At 41.2% G+C, this 17,909-nt stretch overlaps 1 protein-coding gene across 1 annotated transcript in view; it reads left to right on the top strand.

Moving 5' to 3' along the window:
- Positions 1 to 1,268: 1,268 nt before the first annotated feature.
- Positions 1,269 to 17,909, top strand: part of LOC129398791 (protein mono-ADP-ribosyltransferase PARP14-like) — a 129,463-nt gene continuing 112,822 nt past the window's right edge. Inside the window, exons 1-3 of the mRNA XM_055128147.1 lie at positions 1,269 to 1,455; positions 11,786 to 11,919; positions 12,652 to 12,685. Coding sequence (XP_054984122.1) covers positions 1,269 to 1,455; positions 11,786 to 11,919; positions 12,652 to 12,685 — 355 coding nt within the window. The remainder of the gene's footprint in view (positions 1,456 to 11,785; positions 11,920 to 12,651; positions 12,686 to 17,909) is intronic.

The raw sequence follows: 17,909 nt of genomic DNA, 5'->3' as shown, positions 1-17,909 counted from the left end.
ATAAGATGCCATAATGTACATGTGCCCACACATCCTTGACTGTGAAGCAGAGTAATGTTATGTTTGCAATAATGTCCGATAACAAGGCTTGTGGGACCACTGTTCGTTGCTGATGTTCTCAGACACTTGCTGTCTGGATTTAGCCCAACGTTGAATAAAACTTCCTTGCTCTTCTGCCAGATTGTTTTGGTGTGCTTAATATGCAAGCGCCCATTACAGCACTATATGGTGATGAATCACGTGATAGGGAGTATCTAAGCCAGGTGCTCAGCCATTCAATGAGTCATCCTTGAGAACTTTCATTTGCCGGGATTCAAAAGACCCATGAGCAGAGCAGTCAAGCTTGGCTATGGTTCTCTCCCTTTCTCAATCTTCTCTGCCTTCAGCAGAGCTCGGTCACTCTCCCCTCTCTCCCAGAGCCCAGGTGCCCAGCAGTTTCTCTCCCTGACTGCACGCCAGTGCTGTCCTGTGCTGTATATCACAGTAGCGACCACCACCCCTCAACCCTTCCACCTTCAAGGTCATCATCATTCTTAGACCTCAGGGACATGTCACCTCTCCATATGTTCCCTGAGTCCACCTCACCGGCGACCTGTTCTGGGAGCCTGCTCAGGATCACCTGTATATCCTTCCCAGGGGCAGGGATCCCACAGGGACATAACTTCACAGGAATCCCCACAGCTTTATGAGCTCAGGGACAAGAATTCATCTTGACTTAACGGTACCTTGTTAATATTCAAGGAAAATTCTGTGACTGTCCTGTTCCTTTATATTTCTAGAAATGTTATTATCAGATATAACAGACATAAAAGGAACAGATCAAAGCAATATGCACAAGGAGGAAAACAAGGTAGATTTCTGATGATTACTAGGAAAACAAATGCCCAAGCAAGCCAAGGGACATTCTAAGAGTGTTGCCTAATCATCCCATTTTCTTCCAGAAATGTGTGTGTGTGTGTGTGTGTGTGTTTTCGCGCAAATCTGGGGTTCACACATCTTATCTGGAGGGGGACCCTCTGGTAAGCCTGAGGGTGCCTGAGCTTACATACTTTCAAGCAAGGTGGAGGGTGAGAGAGGATGAAGCAGAGATGGCAGGTCAGGCTGTGGCCCAGAGGTGAAGGAACTGGGGGTGACTCAAGCACCCCTAACCTCAGGCCTAATTGAAAGTCCAAGGGTTTCCAGGTAAGGAAACCGAAAGGGCAGGCTGGTGTCCGCACCAGCCGGGTCCGGGCCGGGCGCTGCAGTCAGAGCCACGGGGCAACGCCGGGATGGCCGCGCCGGACTCCTTCCCGCTGCTGGTCGAGGGCTCCTGGGGTCCCGACCCCCCGCGGAACCTGAGCACCAAGCTGCAATTGTACTTCCAGAGCTCCAAGAGGTCGGGCGGCGGCGAGTGCGAGGTGCGCCCGTGTCCGGGGAGCCCGGGGCGCTTCCTGGTGCTGTTCTCCCTGGAGGACGGTGAGGCCCGGCGGGGAGCGGGGGGCATGCCGGGGGAAGAGTCTCGCCCAGGCGGGGGAGGCGGAGTGGGGGTCCGAGGGGGCGCCGGCGGGAGGGTCCCGCCCAGGCGTGGGTCCGAGGAGCGCCGCGCCGGCCCAGTGCAGGGGTCCCGAGCTCAGGGAGCGGCAGAGAGCGCTGGTGAGCTCCGGAGGGGCCGCCGCGCAGTTTGCAGGACCCGGCGGGTGCCGCGGGGCGGCAGCTCCCCAGACCTGGGTGGGCTTCCTGAGCGCGAGCTCGAGGGCTGAGGAGGTTACGGCGACCTCAAGGGGGGAGACTTTTCTAGGAAACCCCCTGTAAAGTGATTGCGGAGGGTGCAATCCTGCAGGGTAAGGTTGGGGGAGTGGGAAGGGCGCCCTCCTGCGGGGCCCCTGGGTACTGAGGCGGCTGCTCCGCCCTGCGCAGGACCCTGCCTGGGGACCAGAACAGAACCAGGAATGCGTCAGATGCACAGTGAACCCCTGACTCTACCTTTATAGTTCCAGTATAAAATTACAAAATTTATTCAGAAACACTACTTTCAATGAAGAAATAGACTGGAGAGGCAGGAAGATAATTTCTCTGTCGCTCAATAGACTTCTGTAGTGCTGCAGTCGAGATCTTGTCTTTGGAATTCTAGATCCACTACAGTTGGGTGATTCTAGCCAAGCTACCTGAAAGGCTTATTCAAAGTCTCTCCTCCTTTCTGCCTTCTATTCTACTCCTTTTACTATCAGGCATGATATTTTAGTCAAAACTGGTTAGAAAATTGACTGAAACAACTTTTCATTCTTTCAATTACATTCTTTAACATTCTTTGTAGAGCAGCACTGATCAGAAAAAAACTCTCAATTTCATACTTAAAAATGTTTTTATTTTGCTTCTATTACTGAGGATAAGGAGTGATAGCACAGCGGGTAAGGCGTTTGCCTTGCACGCGGCCGACCAGGGTTTGATTCCTCAGCCCCTCTCGGAAAGTTCAGCAAGCTACAATGCTACAGTGGAATTCTGTATTGAACATTTCCTTTTTCATCAGCATTTTTAAAAGATGAAGTTTCACTGTTTCCATGCCTTTTTGGCTTCTCAGAGAAAATCTTTTTTCAGGACTTTAAAAAAATATTTATTGGACTTCAAATAAAATGAAAATACGAGTAACCATTGTATATTCCCATTGTCCAGCCCAGCAACTTTCTCTCTGGCAATTTCCATCCTATCATCAAGATCCACTGTCCTTTAAATTTTCTTTGCTTCCTTTCATTACATATGTAAGGAAACTATACAGTCTTTGTCTTTCTTCTCACTTATTATGCTTCACATTAATCCCCGGAGTTCCTTACATTGCACTATAAAAGGCAGAATTTCAGGGCCCAGAAAGATTGGGCCAGAATGATTGTACAGTGGGTAGGGCTGCTTGCCTGTTTGCCTCAAATATGGTCGACTTGAGCTTGATCCCTGACATCCCATATGGTCCCCACACCAGTAGGAGCAATTCCTGAGTATAAAGCCCTGACCATCATTGGGTGTGTCCCCAAAAAACAACAACAACAACAACAACAAGCCAAATTTCATAAAATTTTAGCTAAATAGAATGGCAGTATGGACAGATGCACTGTAGTGCTGTCATCTCGTCGTCCATCGATTTGCTCGAGCGGGCACCAGTAACGTCTCCATTGTGAGACTTGTTACTATTTTTGGCATTTCGAACACACCACAGGGAGCTTGCCAGGCTCTGCTGTCAGGGTGGTAATCTCTCAGTAGCTTGCTGAACTCCCCAATAGAGACGGAGGATTCGAACCTGGGTTGGCTTTCAGCAAGGCAAATGCCCTACCCGCTGCGCTATATCACATATTAACCCAATCATCTAGAAAACTTTTGTTGTTGTTGTTGTTTTGATATCTTAGCTTGTGAAGCATTCCTGCAATAAAGAACGAGGTGCATATGATACTTGGTTAATGATTTGGTGTATTTTAGATAATTACCCAGAAATGAGATTGTTGGATCATAAGACAGCTGTTTTCCATTTTTTAAGGAAAATTTTAAAATCAACTTATATTCTGCATGCATACACCGTGGTGTGTGTGTGTATGTGTGTGTGTGTGTGTGTGTGTGTGTGTGATTTTGCCTAGAATCGAAACCAAGACTTGCGTATCCAAACATCACTCTACTGCTGAGCTGTATGCCCAACCCCCTGAAATAACTTTTTTTTTTTTAATTGTGGTGAACCCTTCTTTTCTTTTTTTTTTAAAAAAATTTATTGAATCACCGTAAGATAGTTACAAGCTTTCATGTTTGGGTTATAATCTCACAATGATCAAACACCCATCTCTCCACCAGTGCACATTCCCCACCACCAATATCCCGGTATACCCCCCTTTCCTACCCTCTCCCTGCCTCTAAGGCAAACAATATCCCCCACACTCTCTCTCTACTTTTGGGCATTATAGCTTGCAACACAGACACTGAGAGGTCATCATGTTTGGTCCATTATCTACTTTCGGCGTGCATCTCCATCCCAACTGGTTCCTCTAGTCATCATTTTCTTAGTGATCCCTTCTCTATTCTATCTGCCTTCTCCCCTCCGCTCATGAAGCAGGCTTCCAGCTATGGGGCAATCTCCTTGGCCCTTGTATCTACTGTCCTTGGGTGTCAGCCTCATGTGATGCTACCCTACACTCCACAAATGAGTGCAGTCCCTCTATGTCTGTCCCTCTCTTTCTGACTTAGCATGATACTCTCCATGTTTATCCATTTATAAGCAAATTTCATGACTTCATCTCTCTTAACAGCTGCATAGTATTCCATTGTGTAGATGTACCAAAGTTTCTTTAAGTAGTCGTCTGTTTTAGGGCACTGGGGTTGTTTCCATATTTTGGCTATCGTGAACAGTGCTGCAATGAATATATAGGTACAGATGTCATTTCTACTGTGCTCTTTTGCATCCTCGGGATATATTCCCAGAAGTGGTATTGCGGGGTCATATGGAAGTTCAATTTCTAGTTTTTGAAGGACTGTCCATACTGTTTTCCAGAAAGGCTGAACCAGTTGACATTTCTACCAACAGTGAAAGAGCATCCCTTTTTCTCCCCATCCACTCTAGTACTGGTTATTTTGTTCTTTTGAATGCCTGCCAGTCTCTGTGGTGTGAGATGATATCTCATTGTTTTGATTTGCATCTCCCTGATGACTAGTGATGTGGAACATTTTTTTCATGTGCTTTTTAGCCATTTGTATTTCTTTTTTGAGGAAACTTCTGTTCATTTCTTCTCCCCATTTTTTGATGGGGTTGGAGGTTTTTTTCTTATACAATTCTACGAGTATCTTGTATATCCTGGATATTAATCCCTTATCAGATGAGTATTGGGTAAATATTTTTCCCATTCTGTGGGCTATTTCAATATTTTGGTCACTGTTTATTTTGAAGTGCAGAGCTTCTTAGTTTGATGTATTCCCATTTGTTTATGATTGCTTCCACTTGCATGGTCAGTGCTGTTTCATCCTTAAAGATGCTTTTCACTTCAATGTCATGGAGAGTTCTGCCTACATTTTCTTCTGTGAACCTTGTAGATTCATGTCTGATATTGAGGTCTTTAATTCACTTTGATCTGACTTTTGTGCCTGGCATTAGGCCGAGGTCAGAGTTCATTTTTTTGCAGGTAGCTATCCAGTTTCCCCAGCACCACTTGTTTTTTTTTTTAATTTATTTTTTTATTATTTATTTATTTATTTACTTATTTTTTATTTTTTTGAATCACCATGTAAAAAGTTACAAAGCTTTCAGGCTGAAGTCTCAGTTACACAAAGCTCAAACACCCATCCCCTTCACCAGTGCGCATATTCCACCACTAAGAACCACAGTAGACCTCCCCCCCACACCCCCACCTCCCCAGCCCCCACCCCACCCATGTAGCTGATAAATTTCACTTTAATTTCTCTTTACTTTGATTACATTCAATTTTTCAACAAAAAACTCACTATTATTGTTTGGAGTTCCCCTCCCCCCAAAGTCAGACGCGCTGGAAAGGAAGCTTTTGATAATTTGTTTTCCATTGCTGAGAGTGAATAGATATGAGGTCATGTGGCTACAATAGTGGCCATGAGGTTTTGGATTTCTGTACTTTAGTATTTTATTAACTAAGTCCAGAGAAATTTCTGCCAGAAATTGCATCATTGCAAGCTCGTACCTCTCTGCTCCTTTATATTCCACATATGAGTGCGATCTTTCTATGTATGTCTCTTTCTTTCTGACTCATTTCACTCAACATGACACTTTCCATGTTGATCCACTTATATGCAAAGTTCATGACTTCATCCTTTCTGACAGCTGCATAGTATTCCACTGAGTAGATGTACCAAAGTTTCTTTAACCAGTCATCTGTTTTTGGGCACTGCAGTTTTTTCCAGATTGTGGCTATTGTAAACAGCGCTACATTGAACATAGAAATGCAAATGTCATTTCTACTATAACTTTTTGCTTCTCCGGGATATATCCCCAGGAGTGGTATTGCTGGGTCAAATGGGAGCTCAATTTCTAATTTTTTGAGAATCATCCATATTGTTTTCCAAAAGGCTGAACAAGTCGGCATTCCCACCAGCAGTGAAGAAGAGTCCCTTTCTCCCCACAGCCACGCCAACACCGGTTTCTTTTGTTTTTTGGGATGTGGGCCAGTCTCTGTGGTGTGAGATGGTATCTCGTTGTTTTGATCTGCATCTCCCTGATGATTAGTGCTTTTGTGCACTTTCTCATGTGCCTCTCAGCCATTCTGATTTCTTCTTTGGGAAAGTTTCTGTTCATTTCATCACCCGATTTTTTGATTGGGTCGGCAGTTTTCTTCTTGTGGAGTTCAACCACTGCCTTGTATATACTTGATATCAACCCCTTATCGGATGGGTATTGGGTAAATATCCTTTCCCATTCTGTAGGCTGTTGCTGTACTTTGGTCACTGTATCTTTTGAGACCAGCACCACTTGTTGAAGAGGCTTCCCTTGTTCCACTTTGCATTTCTTGCTCCTTTGTCAAAGATTAAGTGGCCATATATTTGGGGTTCTGTGACAGGATATTCAACTCTGTTCCATTGGTTGGCATGTCTGTTTTTATCCCAATACCATGCTGTTTTAATTACTACTGCTTTGTAGTAGAGTTTGAAGTTGGGGAAGGTGACGCCACCCATCTTCTTTTTTCCAAGGATTGCTTTAGCTATTCGTGGGGGCTTATTGTTCCATATAAATTTCAGGAGTGTTTTGTCTATTTATTTGAAAAATGTCATGGGTGTCCTGATAGGGACTGCATTAAATTCGTATAGTGCTTTGGGCAGTATTGCCATTTTGATAATTTCTCCCTATCCATGAGCAGGGATGTATCTCCACTTCCTAGTGTCCTCCTTTATTTCTTGAAGTAGTGTTTTGTAATTTTCCTTGTATAGGTCCTTCACCTCTTTGGTTAAGCTGATTCCACGGTACTTGATTTTCTGAGGTGCTATTGTAAATGGGATTTTTTTTTTAAATGTCTCTTTGTTCTCTTTCATTATTTGTATATAAGAAAGCCATGGACTTTTGGGTGTTGATTTTGTAGCCTGCCACTTTACTATATCGACTTATTGTTTCTAGGAGCTTTTCTGTAGAGTCTTTAGGGTTTTCCAAGTATAGTGTCATATCATCGGCAAATAGTGAGAACTTGATCTCTTCCTTTCCTTGATATCTTGATATCTTTTTCTTGTCTAACTGCTATGGCCAGGACCTCTAGTACTATATTGAATAGGAGTGGTGAAAGTGGGGAACCTTGCCTTGTGCCCGATCTTAGAGGGAAGGCTTTCAGTTTTTCCCCATTGAGAATGATACTTGCCGTGGCCTTTTGGTAGATGGCTTTGACTATATTGAGGAAAGTTCCTTTGATGCCCGTTCTGCTGAGAGTTTTCATCATAAGCGGGTGCTGAATCTTGTCAAATTCTTTCTCTGCGTCTATTGATATGATCATATGGTTTTCATTATTTCTTTTATTAATATGATGAATTATGTCGACTTGCGAATGTTAAACCATCCTTACATCCCTGGGATGAATCCTACTTGCTCTTGGTGTATGATCTTTTTGATGAGTCGTTGGGTTCTATTTGCTAATATTTTGTTGAGGATCTTAGCGTCTGTGTTTATCAGAGATATCGGTCTGTAATTCTCTTTCTTTGTGGTATCTTTGTCTGTTTTTGGTATCAGGGTGATATTTGCTTCATAGAAAACGTTTGGAAGTGTTTTTGATACTTCAATTTCCTGGAAAAGCTTAAAGAGGATTGGTAGTAAATCCTCTTTAAAGGTTTGGAAGAATTCACTTGTAAATCCATCTGGGCCAGGACTTTTGTGTTTGGGGAGAATTTTTATTACCGTTTCAATTTCTTTGATGGTGATAGGTCTGTTAAGTATTCCAGGTCTTCTTGGTTCAGCCTTGGGAGGCTATAGGACTCTAGGAATTTATCCAATCCCTCGAGGTTTTTATGTTTCGTGGCATAAAGATTCTCAAAGTAATCTCTGAGGATCCTTTGAATTTCTGTAATTTCTGTTGTAATGTCCCCCTTTTCATTTCTAATTCGGTTTATTAGGGTTTTCTCTCTCTCTTTTTTGGTGAGTCTTGCTAGAGGTTTATCGATCTTGTTTATTTTCTCAAAGAACCAGCTCTTGGTTTCATTGATCTTTTGATTTTTTTTTTGGTTTCCATCTCATTAATTCCTGCTCTGAGTTTTATTATTTCCTTCCTCCTGTTCAGATTGGGCTCCTTTTGTTGGCCATTTTCTAAGCTCTTAAACTGTGAGGTTAGGTTACTATGTGGGCTCACTCCTCCTTCCTGAGGAATGCTTGTAGAGCTATAAACTTTCCACTTAACACAGCTTTTGCTGTGTCCCATTAGTTTTAGTAACTCATGTCCTCATTTTCATTCATTTCCAGGAATCTTTTGATTTCCTCTTTGATTTCCTTTCTAAGCCACTCATTGTCCAATAGTGAGCTGTTTAGTTTCCAGGTGTTTGATTTCATTTTCTGTTTGTGTGTGTGATTTTTTCCTAATTTTAGCTCATCGTGGTGTGAGAATATCATTGATACAATCTCTATCTTCTTAAATTTGTGGAGGTATGTTTTGTGGCTCAGCATGTGGTCTATCTTGGAGAATGTTCCATGCACACTTGAGAAGAATGTATATTCAGCTTTTTGAGGATGAATTGTCCTGTATATATCTACTAAATCCCTTTATTCCATTTATTTCCTCAGATGCTGTATGTGCTTGCTAAGCTTGAGTCTGGTTGATCTATCAAGAGGTGATAAAGCGGTGTTGAAGTCTCCCACTAGTATTGTGTTGCTATCGATGTCTTTCTCCAAGTCTATAAGTAGTTGTTTTAAGTACTTTGCTGGTCCTTCATTAAGTCTATATATATTTAGTATTGTTAGTTCTTCCTGTTGTACAGATCCCTTTATCAATTAGAATTGACCTTCACTGTCTCTTGTGACCTTCTTCAGTCTGAAATCAATGTGGTCTGATACTAAGCTGGCTACCCCAGCTTTTTTTTTTTTTAATGTTTTATTGAGTCACCATGTGGAAAGTTACAAAGTTTTCAGGTTTAAATCTCAGTTATATAATGCTCGAATACCCATCCATTCACCAGTGCTCATATTCCACCACCAAGAATCCCAGTATAGCTCCACCCCGCCCCCTCACACCCCTAACCCCCCCACGCCCCTAGCCCCCCCACCCTAAGCCCCCCCCTGCCTGTGTAACTAATAAATTTCACTTTACTTTCACTTTGATTGCATACAATATTTCAACAAAACTTTTTTATGGAAGTTGCCTGTAGGATTGTTTTCCAGCCTTTGACTTTGAGCCTGTGTTTGCTCTGATTGTTGAGATGAGTTTCATGCAGGCAGCAGACTGTTGGGTTCGATTTTCTAATCCATCCTGCCATTCTGTGTCTTTTAATTGGTGTGATTAACCCATTGACTTTGAGAGAGATTATTGTTGTGGTTTTTTTCCCCATTTTACTGCTAAAGTTTGGTGTATTTGAGGGTCCTGTCTTGTCTTAAAGTAACTAATTCAGTTGTTCTTGTAAACATGGTTTTGAGTCTATGAAGTTTCTGAGCTGTTGTTTATCTGTGAAACTGTGTTTTTCATTCTGTTATGAATGAGAGTCTAGCTGGGTAAAGTATTTTTGGTGAGGCATTTATTTCATTGAGTTTTTTTCACTATATCCCACCACTGTTTTTGGGCTTTGAGGGTTTCATCAGACAAGTCAGCTGTAAATCTTAAGAATGCTCCTTTATAGGCAATTTCTTTCTTTGATCTTGCTGCTTTTATGATTTTGTCTCTATCGAAGGTTTTGGTCATTTTGATCAGGATGTGTCTTGGGGTATTTTTATTTGGATTTCTTCTAGCTGGTACCCTTCGGGCCTCCTGAATGTGGTCACATGTTTTCTTCAGCTCTAGGAACATCGTAGCAATGATGTCTTTGACAGTTTCTTCTTCATCAGGGTTTTCTTCCTGTCCCTCTGGGACGCCAATCATTCTTATATTACTCCTCTTGGCTTCATCACGATCTTCTTTTTCCATCTGTTCCTGGATTGTCAGTCTCTTTTCCATTTTCTGTTTTTTTTCTAGAGAGTTTCTTGACTTCATCTTCGAGCTCACTAATTCTGTCCTCAGCAGCTGTTACTCTGCTGCTGAGGCCATCCAGTGAGTTTTTCAATTCTCCTACCAGGTTTTTCACGTCTGACATTTCCATTTGTATTTTCCGCATCTGACATTTCCATTTGTATTTTCCGCATCTCTACCTTCAAATCTTCTTGTGTTTTATTGGTATAGCTTTCCATTGTTTCTTTTAGCTCCGTAAACATCCTCAGTACCTCCTTTCTAAATTCCTTGTCAGAAAGGTTGTATAGCACTTCATTGCTGTTGGGGTCTTCTGGGCTAGCCTCTTCAACATGTAAGCTTGGTGGGGATCTGGATTGCTTTACCATTGTGACCTATGTGGCTCCACCCTTCACACTCACTGATATTATTCTGCTTATGATGCAATATTAATTTAGGTGGGCTTAATGAGATATTGGCTAAAGTGTTTCTGTTGGTTAAGCTAACCTGGTGAAAGTTCTAGCTAAAAGGGTAAATTCTGATTCTTGTGGAATATGGAGGGAAGAGAAAAAACTCAGCGGCTCCGGGCAGGAGCCCCGACCCTGGCTGGTACCTGAATTGGGTGGCAGAGAGCACACCGGAGGATTCAGCTTTGGATGCGGCTTAGTGTCCCTCAATTCCTGTCCCCCTAAGAGCAAGGATGAAAACCGGCTTTCCTGGGAACTGGGCAAGAGGCCCGATCTGGGCTAGTACCTGAATTGGGTGGCAGAGCTGAAATAACTTTTTAACTGAGCTGCTAGGCATTTTGCTCATGTTCCTTGGACCAACAATCTAAAATAGGGTTTTCTTTTTGCTATGTTTCTGTATTCAATTTTCATAGACTCAGCATGAGGGATTCTTTATTTTTCTCACTGTAGGATTAATATTGTCAACTGAGGAGCCAAAGCAATAGTTCAGTGGGTAGGGCACTTGCCTTGCATGAGACCAATCCTGGTTCAATCCTTGGCATCCCAGAGCACCACCAGGAGTAATTCCTGAATGCAGAACCACAATTAACTCCTGAGCATCACTGGATGTGACCCAATAACCAAATATATAAATATACGTATATGTATATATGTTTTTATGGGCTGGAGCTATAATACAGCAGGTATGGCGTTTGCCTTGCAGAGCCTGGCAAGCTACACATGGCATATTCGATATGCCAAAACAGTAACAACAAGTCTCACAATGGAGACCTTACTGGTGCCCGCTCGAGCAAATTGATGAACAACGGGATGACAGTGCGACAGTGCTATATGTTTTTATAAAACATATATAAATAAAATTTAGTCATTGTGATATTGATCTGCACACTAGAGGGAGAGCAGATCTTTTGCCACTGAGCTCTGCTCTGCCCCCTCTCTCTTTCAACAGGAGCCACACTGGTGATGAGGCTTTGAGCTCCGGTTACGCTATACTAGGGGGTGCACCAAGCCTCCGAAGGCTACATGCAGCTTGGTTGAGGGAGGGGGCATTTGGTGCTGTGAGCAAACCCAGATGCAAGGCAAGTGCTCTACATTTCGGCTACATCTTGCCTCCTAACCCTCTCCTATTTTTACTGTGCATGTTCTTTTAGGAGACTAACCTATTCATTGACTAATGATGATGATACATATAAAATTGTGGGGAAATTTTGTGAATGATGATTGCATGACAGTTATTTTCTTTTCTAATTTTAGTTCGGAAGAGAATTCTGGAGAGAGAGAACCATGAGTTAGCATGGCCAGGAAATGGGCCATTCAAGTTAACTCTCAAGTTTCCCACAGTTAAAGACAAAATCCATGATGTAAGTTTTGGGAAAATTACAAAAAAAGTAAATAAAGGAGAAAGGGCATTTCCCAAGGTGTTTGGATTCAACTTCAATGAGGAAAATCGAGTGAAATGAGAAATATAAATCTAATTGGAGGGAGAAAAGCAACTAATATGTAGAGGGAGGAGAGTAATGACAGGGTAAATATTTGGAATAATGAATGATGGGTACCTTTTTATTTGATATTAGACAATTTTGAAAAACTCAAGTTTAATGTATCATGATGGTAATTTGAGATGTAAACTTTGGGGTCGTTTCGCCTGTTTTCTTTATGATCTTTACTTGTTTTATTTTTATATCATTCTTAGAGGTGTAAAGTGTGATATAAAATGATACTTTTGATTGAAATGTTGGTTTTATGTTAGGATTGAATTGATAATGTTAAGGTAAATCTCACGGCATGTACTAATTAATAGTTAACACAGTGAAATATGAAATGTGAAAAGAGCATAATCACAACTGTTTTTCTGATTTAGATCTTATTCCATAGCCAAACACTTGATGATCTTTGGGGTTTTTCTTACGTGAAACTCATTTTTGCCAGTGAGTTTGAGATCAGTAAGTAGATAAGCAAACTCAAGTAGAGGTATAGTTAGTAGCACTATTGACAGAACATTTCATGGCATAGCTATAGCCTCTAAATTACAAACTTGTATCAGGGACATTTTCATCACGAGAATAATTATTGATAATTTTTTAGCTTTTCATTGCTATTTTATTTTGTTTGTGTTTCAGGAATTGAAGTCCAAGGTCCATGTAAAGCAACCAGGTAAGATATGCTTGACTGGGCAGTTTTGATGTAGGCAGTTAGACTGGGCGGGGCCCCTATGGCAATCAAATTCCTGGGTAATAATAAAACCAATAGTGCTGAAGCTGCAAAAAGCTCACCTTGAGCATTGGAACTAAGGCTTGTTATATAAGATCTTTCTGGCACTGGTAACAGACCTAGAGAAGGCTGGACTCTCCCTCCTCTGAGAGAAGCTCCTGCAGGAATAAAGGCCAGGAAAGGAATTTCAAAGAAGACTGTCAACCACTCCCAAACTTTACCCCCTTGGCAACCACCCTAGCAACAAACTCTTATCTAGCTAGAAAACTTCACATGGAGCATCTTGGAAAAAACCCTATGAAAGCCCCCTCGAACAAAGGAAGGGTGCTCATATGCTGCCTGAGCATGTGCAGTTTATGTCCACGTGGCCAAGCATATATGTTGCCCACATCTCCCCTCTTGATATGTGTACTGGGGTTCTCTCCGTCTCTAGAGAAATCTGCATTCTCACTTGAGTACATTACTCTCTTTTCATTTTCTCTCTTTTCCCTTCCTAAAACCTCCAAATAAAATCTGCTTCAACTTCACTGCTTATCTACTCCTGAAATTCCTTTCTGTGAGAAAAGACAAAGTACCAGGGAACCCTGAGTAAGGCCTAGGACTGACTTTCCTTTCCTGCAGAGAGCACTTCCTTACTCCAGCCTTACTCAGGCTGGAGTAAGGAAGTGCTCCCCAAGAAATTGGATGGTGGGGATTAACTCTCCTGCCGAGAAGGCCAAGCAGATGTCATGTGTGGCTTGATGGCCACCTCGTGGGGCTGGTCAGACTCAAGGTCTGTGCCATGCAGTGGCTTATCTAAGACTTTATCAGTCCTAACATTCTCAGCTGGTCCCAGGATGGCAGAGGCAGAGAGGGAGAAAGTGACCATCTCTCTTCCCTGTCTTACATGCCCACTGACTTCCGTTTTACTTTTATTTAAGATGATAACTCTGAGTTTTTTCACTGGTTAAAGAAACTTTGGTACATCTATACAATGGAATACTATGCAGCTTTTAGAATAGATTAAGTCATGAATTTTGCATATAAGTGGATCAACATGGAAAGTACCATGCTAAGTGAAATGAGTCAGAAAGAGAGAGACAGACATAGAAAGATTGCACTCATCTGTGGAATATAGAATAACAGAGTAGGAGACTAACACCCAAGAATAGTAGAAATAAGTACCAGGAGGTTGGCTCCATGACTTGGAAGCTGGCTTCACATGCTGGGGGAAAAGGCAGTTCAGATAGAGAAGGGAACATCAAGTAAACTGTGGTTGGAGGACCCGTTCGGGAGGGGAAATGCATGCTGAAAGTAGACTATAGATTGAACATGATGGCCACTCAATACCCCTATTACAGACCACAACACCCAAAAGGAGAGAGAGAACAAAAGGGAATGCTCTGCCACAGAGGTGGGGGGAGAGGGGGATGGGATTGGGGGCTGGGAGGGATACTGAGTGGAGAATGAACACCGGTGGAGGGAGGGGTGCTCGAACATTGTATGAGGGAAACACAAATTCGAAAATGTGTAAATCTGTTACTGTACCCGCATGGTGATTTACTAATTAATTTTTTTTTAAATTTTAAAAAATAAATAAATATAGAAATATCATTTCATCACCTAATAAATGTTACATATTAAAAATGATGATAACTCTGAAACCATTCATCTTGGAATATAGTCTACTTAAGTTGCAGAAACCATGAACTACATCATTTACATGATGCCATCTTTACTGAGCACTGGGGTTGGCTCAGGTCAAGATGTATGGGAACTGTGGAGAGTGGGAAACACTTGCCATTAAAGAGAGTATAGAAAGTTTCTGGAGGATGCTAAATGAACATTTAACAATCCAACCCAATTTTCCAATGAGAATGAAGGACATAAAATGAGAGTTAGTACTCCTTGTCACTAAAACAGTTTCTGAGCTCTGGGTCTGGAGATGTTACCCTTTGGCGTTAAGATTGCTAAGTTTCGCAAATTTCGTTTGTTTGCTTAAATTTTTTAAAATTTTTTGAGTCACCATAAAATTACAAAGGTATTCGTGATTGGGTTTCACGCATACAAAGTTTCAGCACCAATCCCTTCACCAGTGTCCACTTCATTCCACCTATGCCACCACTACCCTGGTTTCCCTCTCACCCACCAATCTGCATCCATGAGAGATGCTTTTATTTAAAGTGTAACTTTTTTGCACTGTATTTAAAATAGTTTTGATCTGCATATCCCTGGTGATTTGTGATGTATAGCATTTTCCCCCATGTGTCTTTTGGCCATTTGTATTTCTTCAAGGAAGTTTCTGTCATCACTTCTCCCCATTTTTTGATGGAGTTGTATGTTTTTTTCTTGTAAAATTCTACCAGTGCAATATAGTTCTTAGATATTTACCTAGCCAGATGAATATTTGGTAAATAATTTCTCTCATCCCATGGATGTTTTTGTATCCTGGTCATAATTTCCTTTGAGTGGCATACGTTTCTTAATTTAATGTAGTCCTATTTGTTTATCTTGTCTTCCATTTACTTGGTCAGTGCTGTTTCATCCTTGAAGATGCCTTGTCTTCAATGTCATGGAAATTTCTTCCTACATTTTCCTCTGTGTACCTTATGGATTCAGGTCTGATATCAAGGTCTTTAATCTATTTTGGTTTAACTTTTGTGCATGGTGTTAGAAAGAAGTCTGAGTGTCTTTTCCCCCTGCATGTAGCTTACTAATTTTCCCAACACCACTTATTAAAGAGGCTTTCCTTGCTTCAACTTATATTTGTTGCTCCTTTATCAAAGATTAGCTGATCATATACCTAGGGTCTGTCTCAGGATATTCAACTCAATTCCACTGTTATGAGGGTCTGTCTTTATTTCAGTACCATGCTGTTTTAATTACTATTGCTTTGTAGTGCAGTTTGAAGTTGAAGAAGTAATGCCACCCATCTTCTTTCCAATGATTGATTTAGCAACTTGGGGGGAGGGATATTGTTTCTTATCAATTTCAGGAATATTTGATCTATTTCTTTGGAAAATGTCATGGGTCAAAAACAGGATGATTAAAAAAAAGGATGATATTACTTATATGTGGTATTTAGAGTAAATGGATAAGGAAATACAATGGTTAAAGGGCAATTTCATGAGATCACCCTTGGCCCCAATGTGTAGGGATAAGAAGAAAAGAAATAGAGTGAAGGGGAAGAGGAGAAAAGATAGATGAGAAGCAAATGTATCAGGGGTCAAGAGGATTCAGGTACATTGGTTGTGTTAGGAATGGTAGAGCTAAATAGCCAAACCACAGAGTAAACAACACTGAAATTATGATACCTAAAGTTCAATAACCAAACTTAAGAAGTGCTTGTCAAGGGGCCGGAGCGATAGCACAGCAGGTAGGGCGTTGCCTTGCACGCGGCCGACCCGGGTTCGATCCCCGGCATCCCATATGGTCCTCCAAGCACCTCCAGGAGTAATTCCTGAGTGCAAATCCAGGAGTAACCCCTGAGCATCGCTGGGTGTGACCCAAAAAGCAAAAAAAAAAAGAAGTGCTTGTCAAGATGGTAGGTTGGGGCTGGGGCGTGGGGGTAGGAGATGGAAACTGGGGACACAGGTGAAGGGAGACTGACACTAGAGGTAGAATTGACGATGGAATATTGTATGTCAAAAATCCAACTATGAATACCTTTGTAACTCACGGTACTTTAATAAAATTAAATTTGGAAAATATAAAGAAAATTGTCATGGGTGTCCTTATAGGGACTGCATTGAATCTGTACAATGCTTTGAGGCAATATTGCCATTTTAAATATATTAATTCTCTCAATTTATGAGCAGGGGATATGTTTCCATTTCCTCATGTCCTCTTTTATTTCTTTCTTAACTTTTGTTTTAATTGAATCATCATGAGATACACAGTTACAAAGCTTTCATGATTGGGTTTCTGTCATAAAATGTTCCAACATCCATTCCTCCACCAGTGAATATTGACCCAAGAATCCCACCACCATTGACCCCAGAATTCCCACCCTACTCCCACCCCTCAGTCTGCCTATATGGAAGGCAATTTTCTTCTCTCTCTCTCTCTCTCTCTCACTACTTTCTTTCTCTCTATCTATCTATCTCTCTCTCTCTCTCTCTCTCTCTCTCTCTTTCCCTCCTATTGGGCATTATGGTTTACAATACAAATACTGAGAGGCAATCATATTTGGTCCTTTACCCATTTTCGGCACACATCTCCCACTTTCTCCCATCCAGAGCAATCTTTTCCGACCATCATTGTCATAGAGTATTTTTTATTTCTTGAAGTAGTGTTTTGTAGTTTTATTTATTTTTCTGTATAGGCCTTTCTCCTCTCCAATTAAGCTAATTCTGAGGTAGTTGATTTTCTGAGGTATAATTGTGAATGGGGTTTTTCATTTTTATTTCTCTTCTCTTATTATTTGCATATAGGAAAGCCATGGACTTTTGCATATTGATTTTGTAACCTGTCACTTTACTATACAAATAGATTGTTTCTAGAAGATTTTTTGTAGCATCCTTAGGGTTCTATAAATACAATATCATGCCATTCAAAAATAGTGAGGGCTTGACTTCTTCCTTTCCTATCTGGATCTCCTTGAGATCTTTTTCTTGCTTAATTGCTATGGCAAGTACATCCGGCACTATATTAATGGAAGTGGCAAGAGTGGGCAACCTTGTCTTGTAATGATATTAGAATAAAGGCTTTTAGTTTTTTCACCATTGAGTATAATGTTTGCTGTGGGATTGTGGTAAATGGCTTTGTGTTGAGAAAGTATTCTTCAATTTTCATTTTGTTGAGAGAGTTTTTATCATTAATAGGTACTGGATCTTGTCAACTGCTTACTCTGCATCTGTTGATATGATAATATGGTTTTTCTTTTTGGTTGATATGGTGTATTATGTTCATTAACTTGAGTATGTTAAGCTGCTCTTGGGATGAAGTCAACTTCATAATGATGTATAATTTTTTATAAGTTGTTGAATTCTATTTGCTAGTATTTTGTTGAGGATATTTGTATCTGTGTTCATCAGGCACATTAGCTTGTAACCTCTCTCTCTTTCACACACTCTTTCTCTCTCCTTTTTTGGGATATCTCTGTCTGTTTTTGGTATCAGATTGATGTTTTTTTTTACATAGAAATTGGTTTGGAATGTTCGTTTCTTCCATTTCTTGGTAGAGACTG

This window comes from Sorex araneus, chromosome 2 (genome assembly GCF_027595985.1).
Source record: "Sorex araneus isolate mSorAra2 chromosome 2, mSorAra2.pri, whole genome shotgun sequence".
In the NCBI taxonomy this organism is placed as follows: Eukaryota; Metazoa; Chordata; class Mammalia; order Eulipotyphla; family Soricidae; genus Sorex; species Sorex araneus.
Note: the sequence above shows the minus strand (reverse complement) of the source record. Positions and strands in the feature narration are given on the sequence as shown.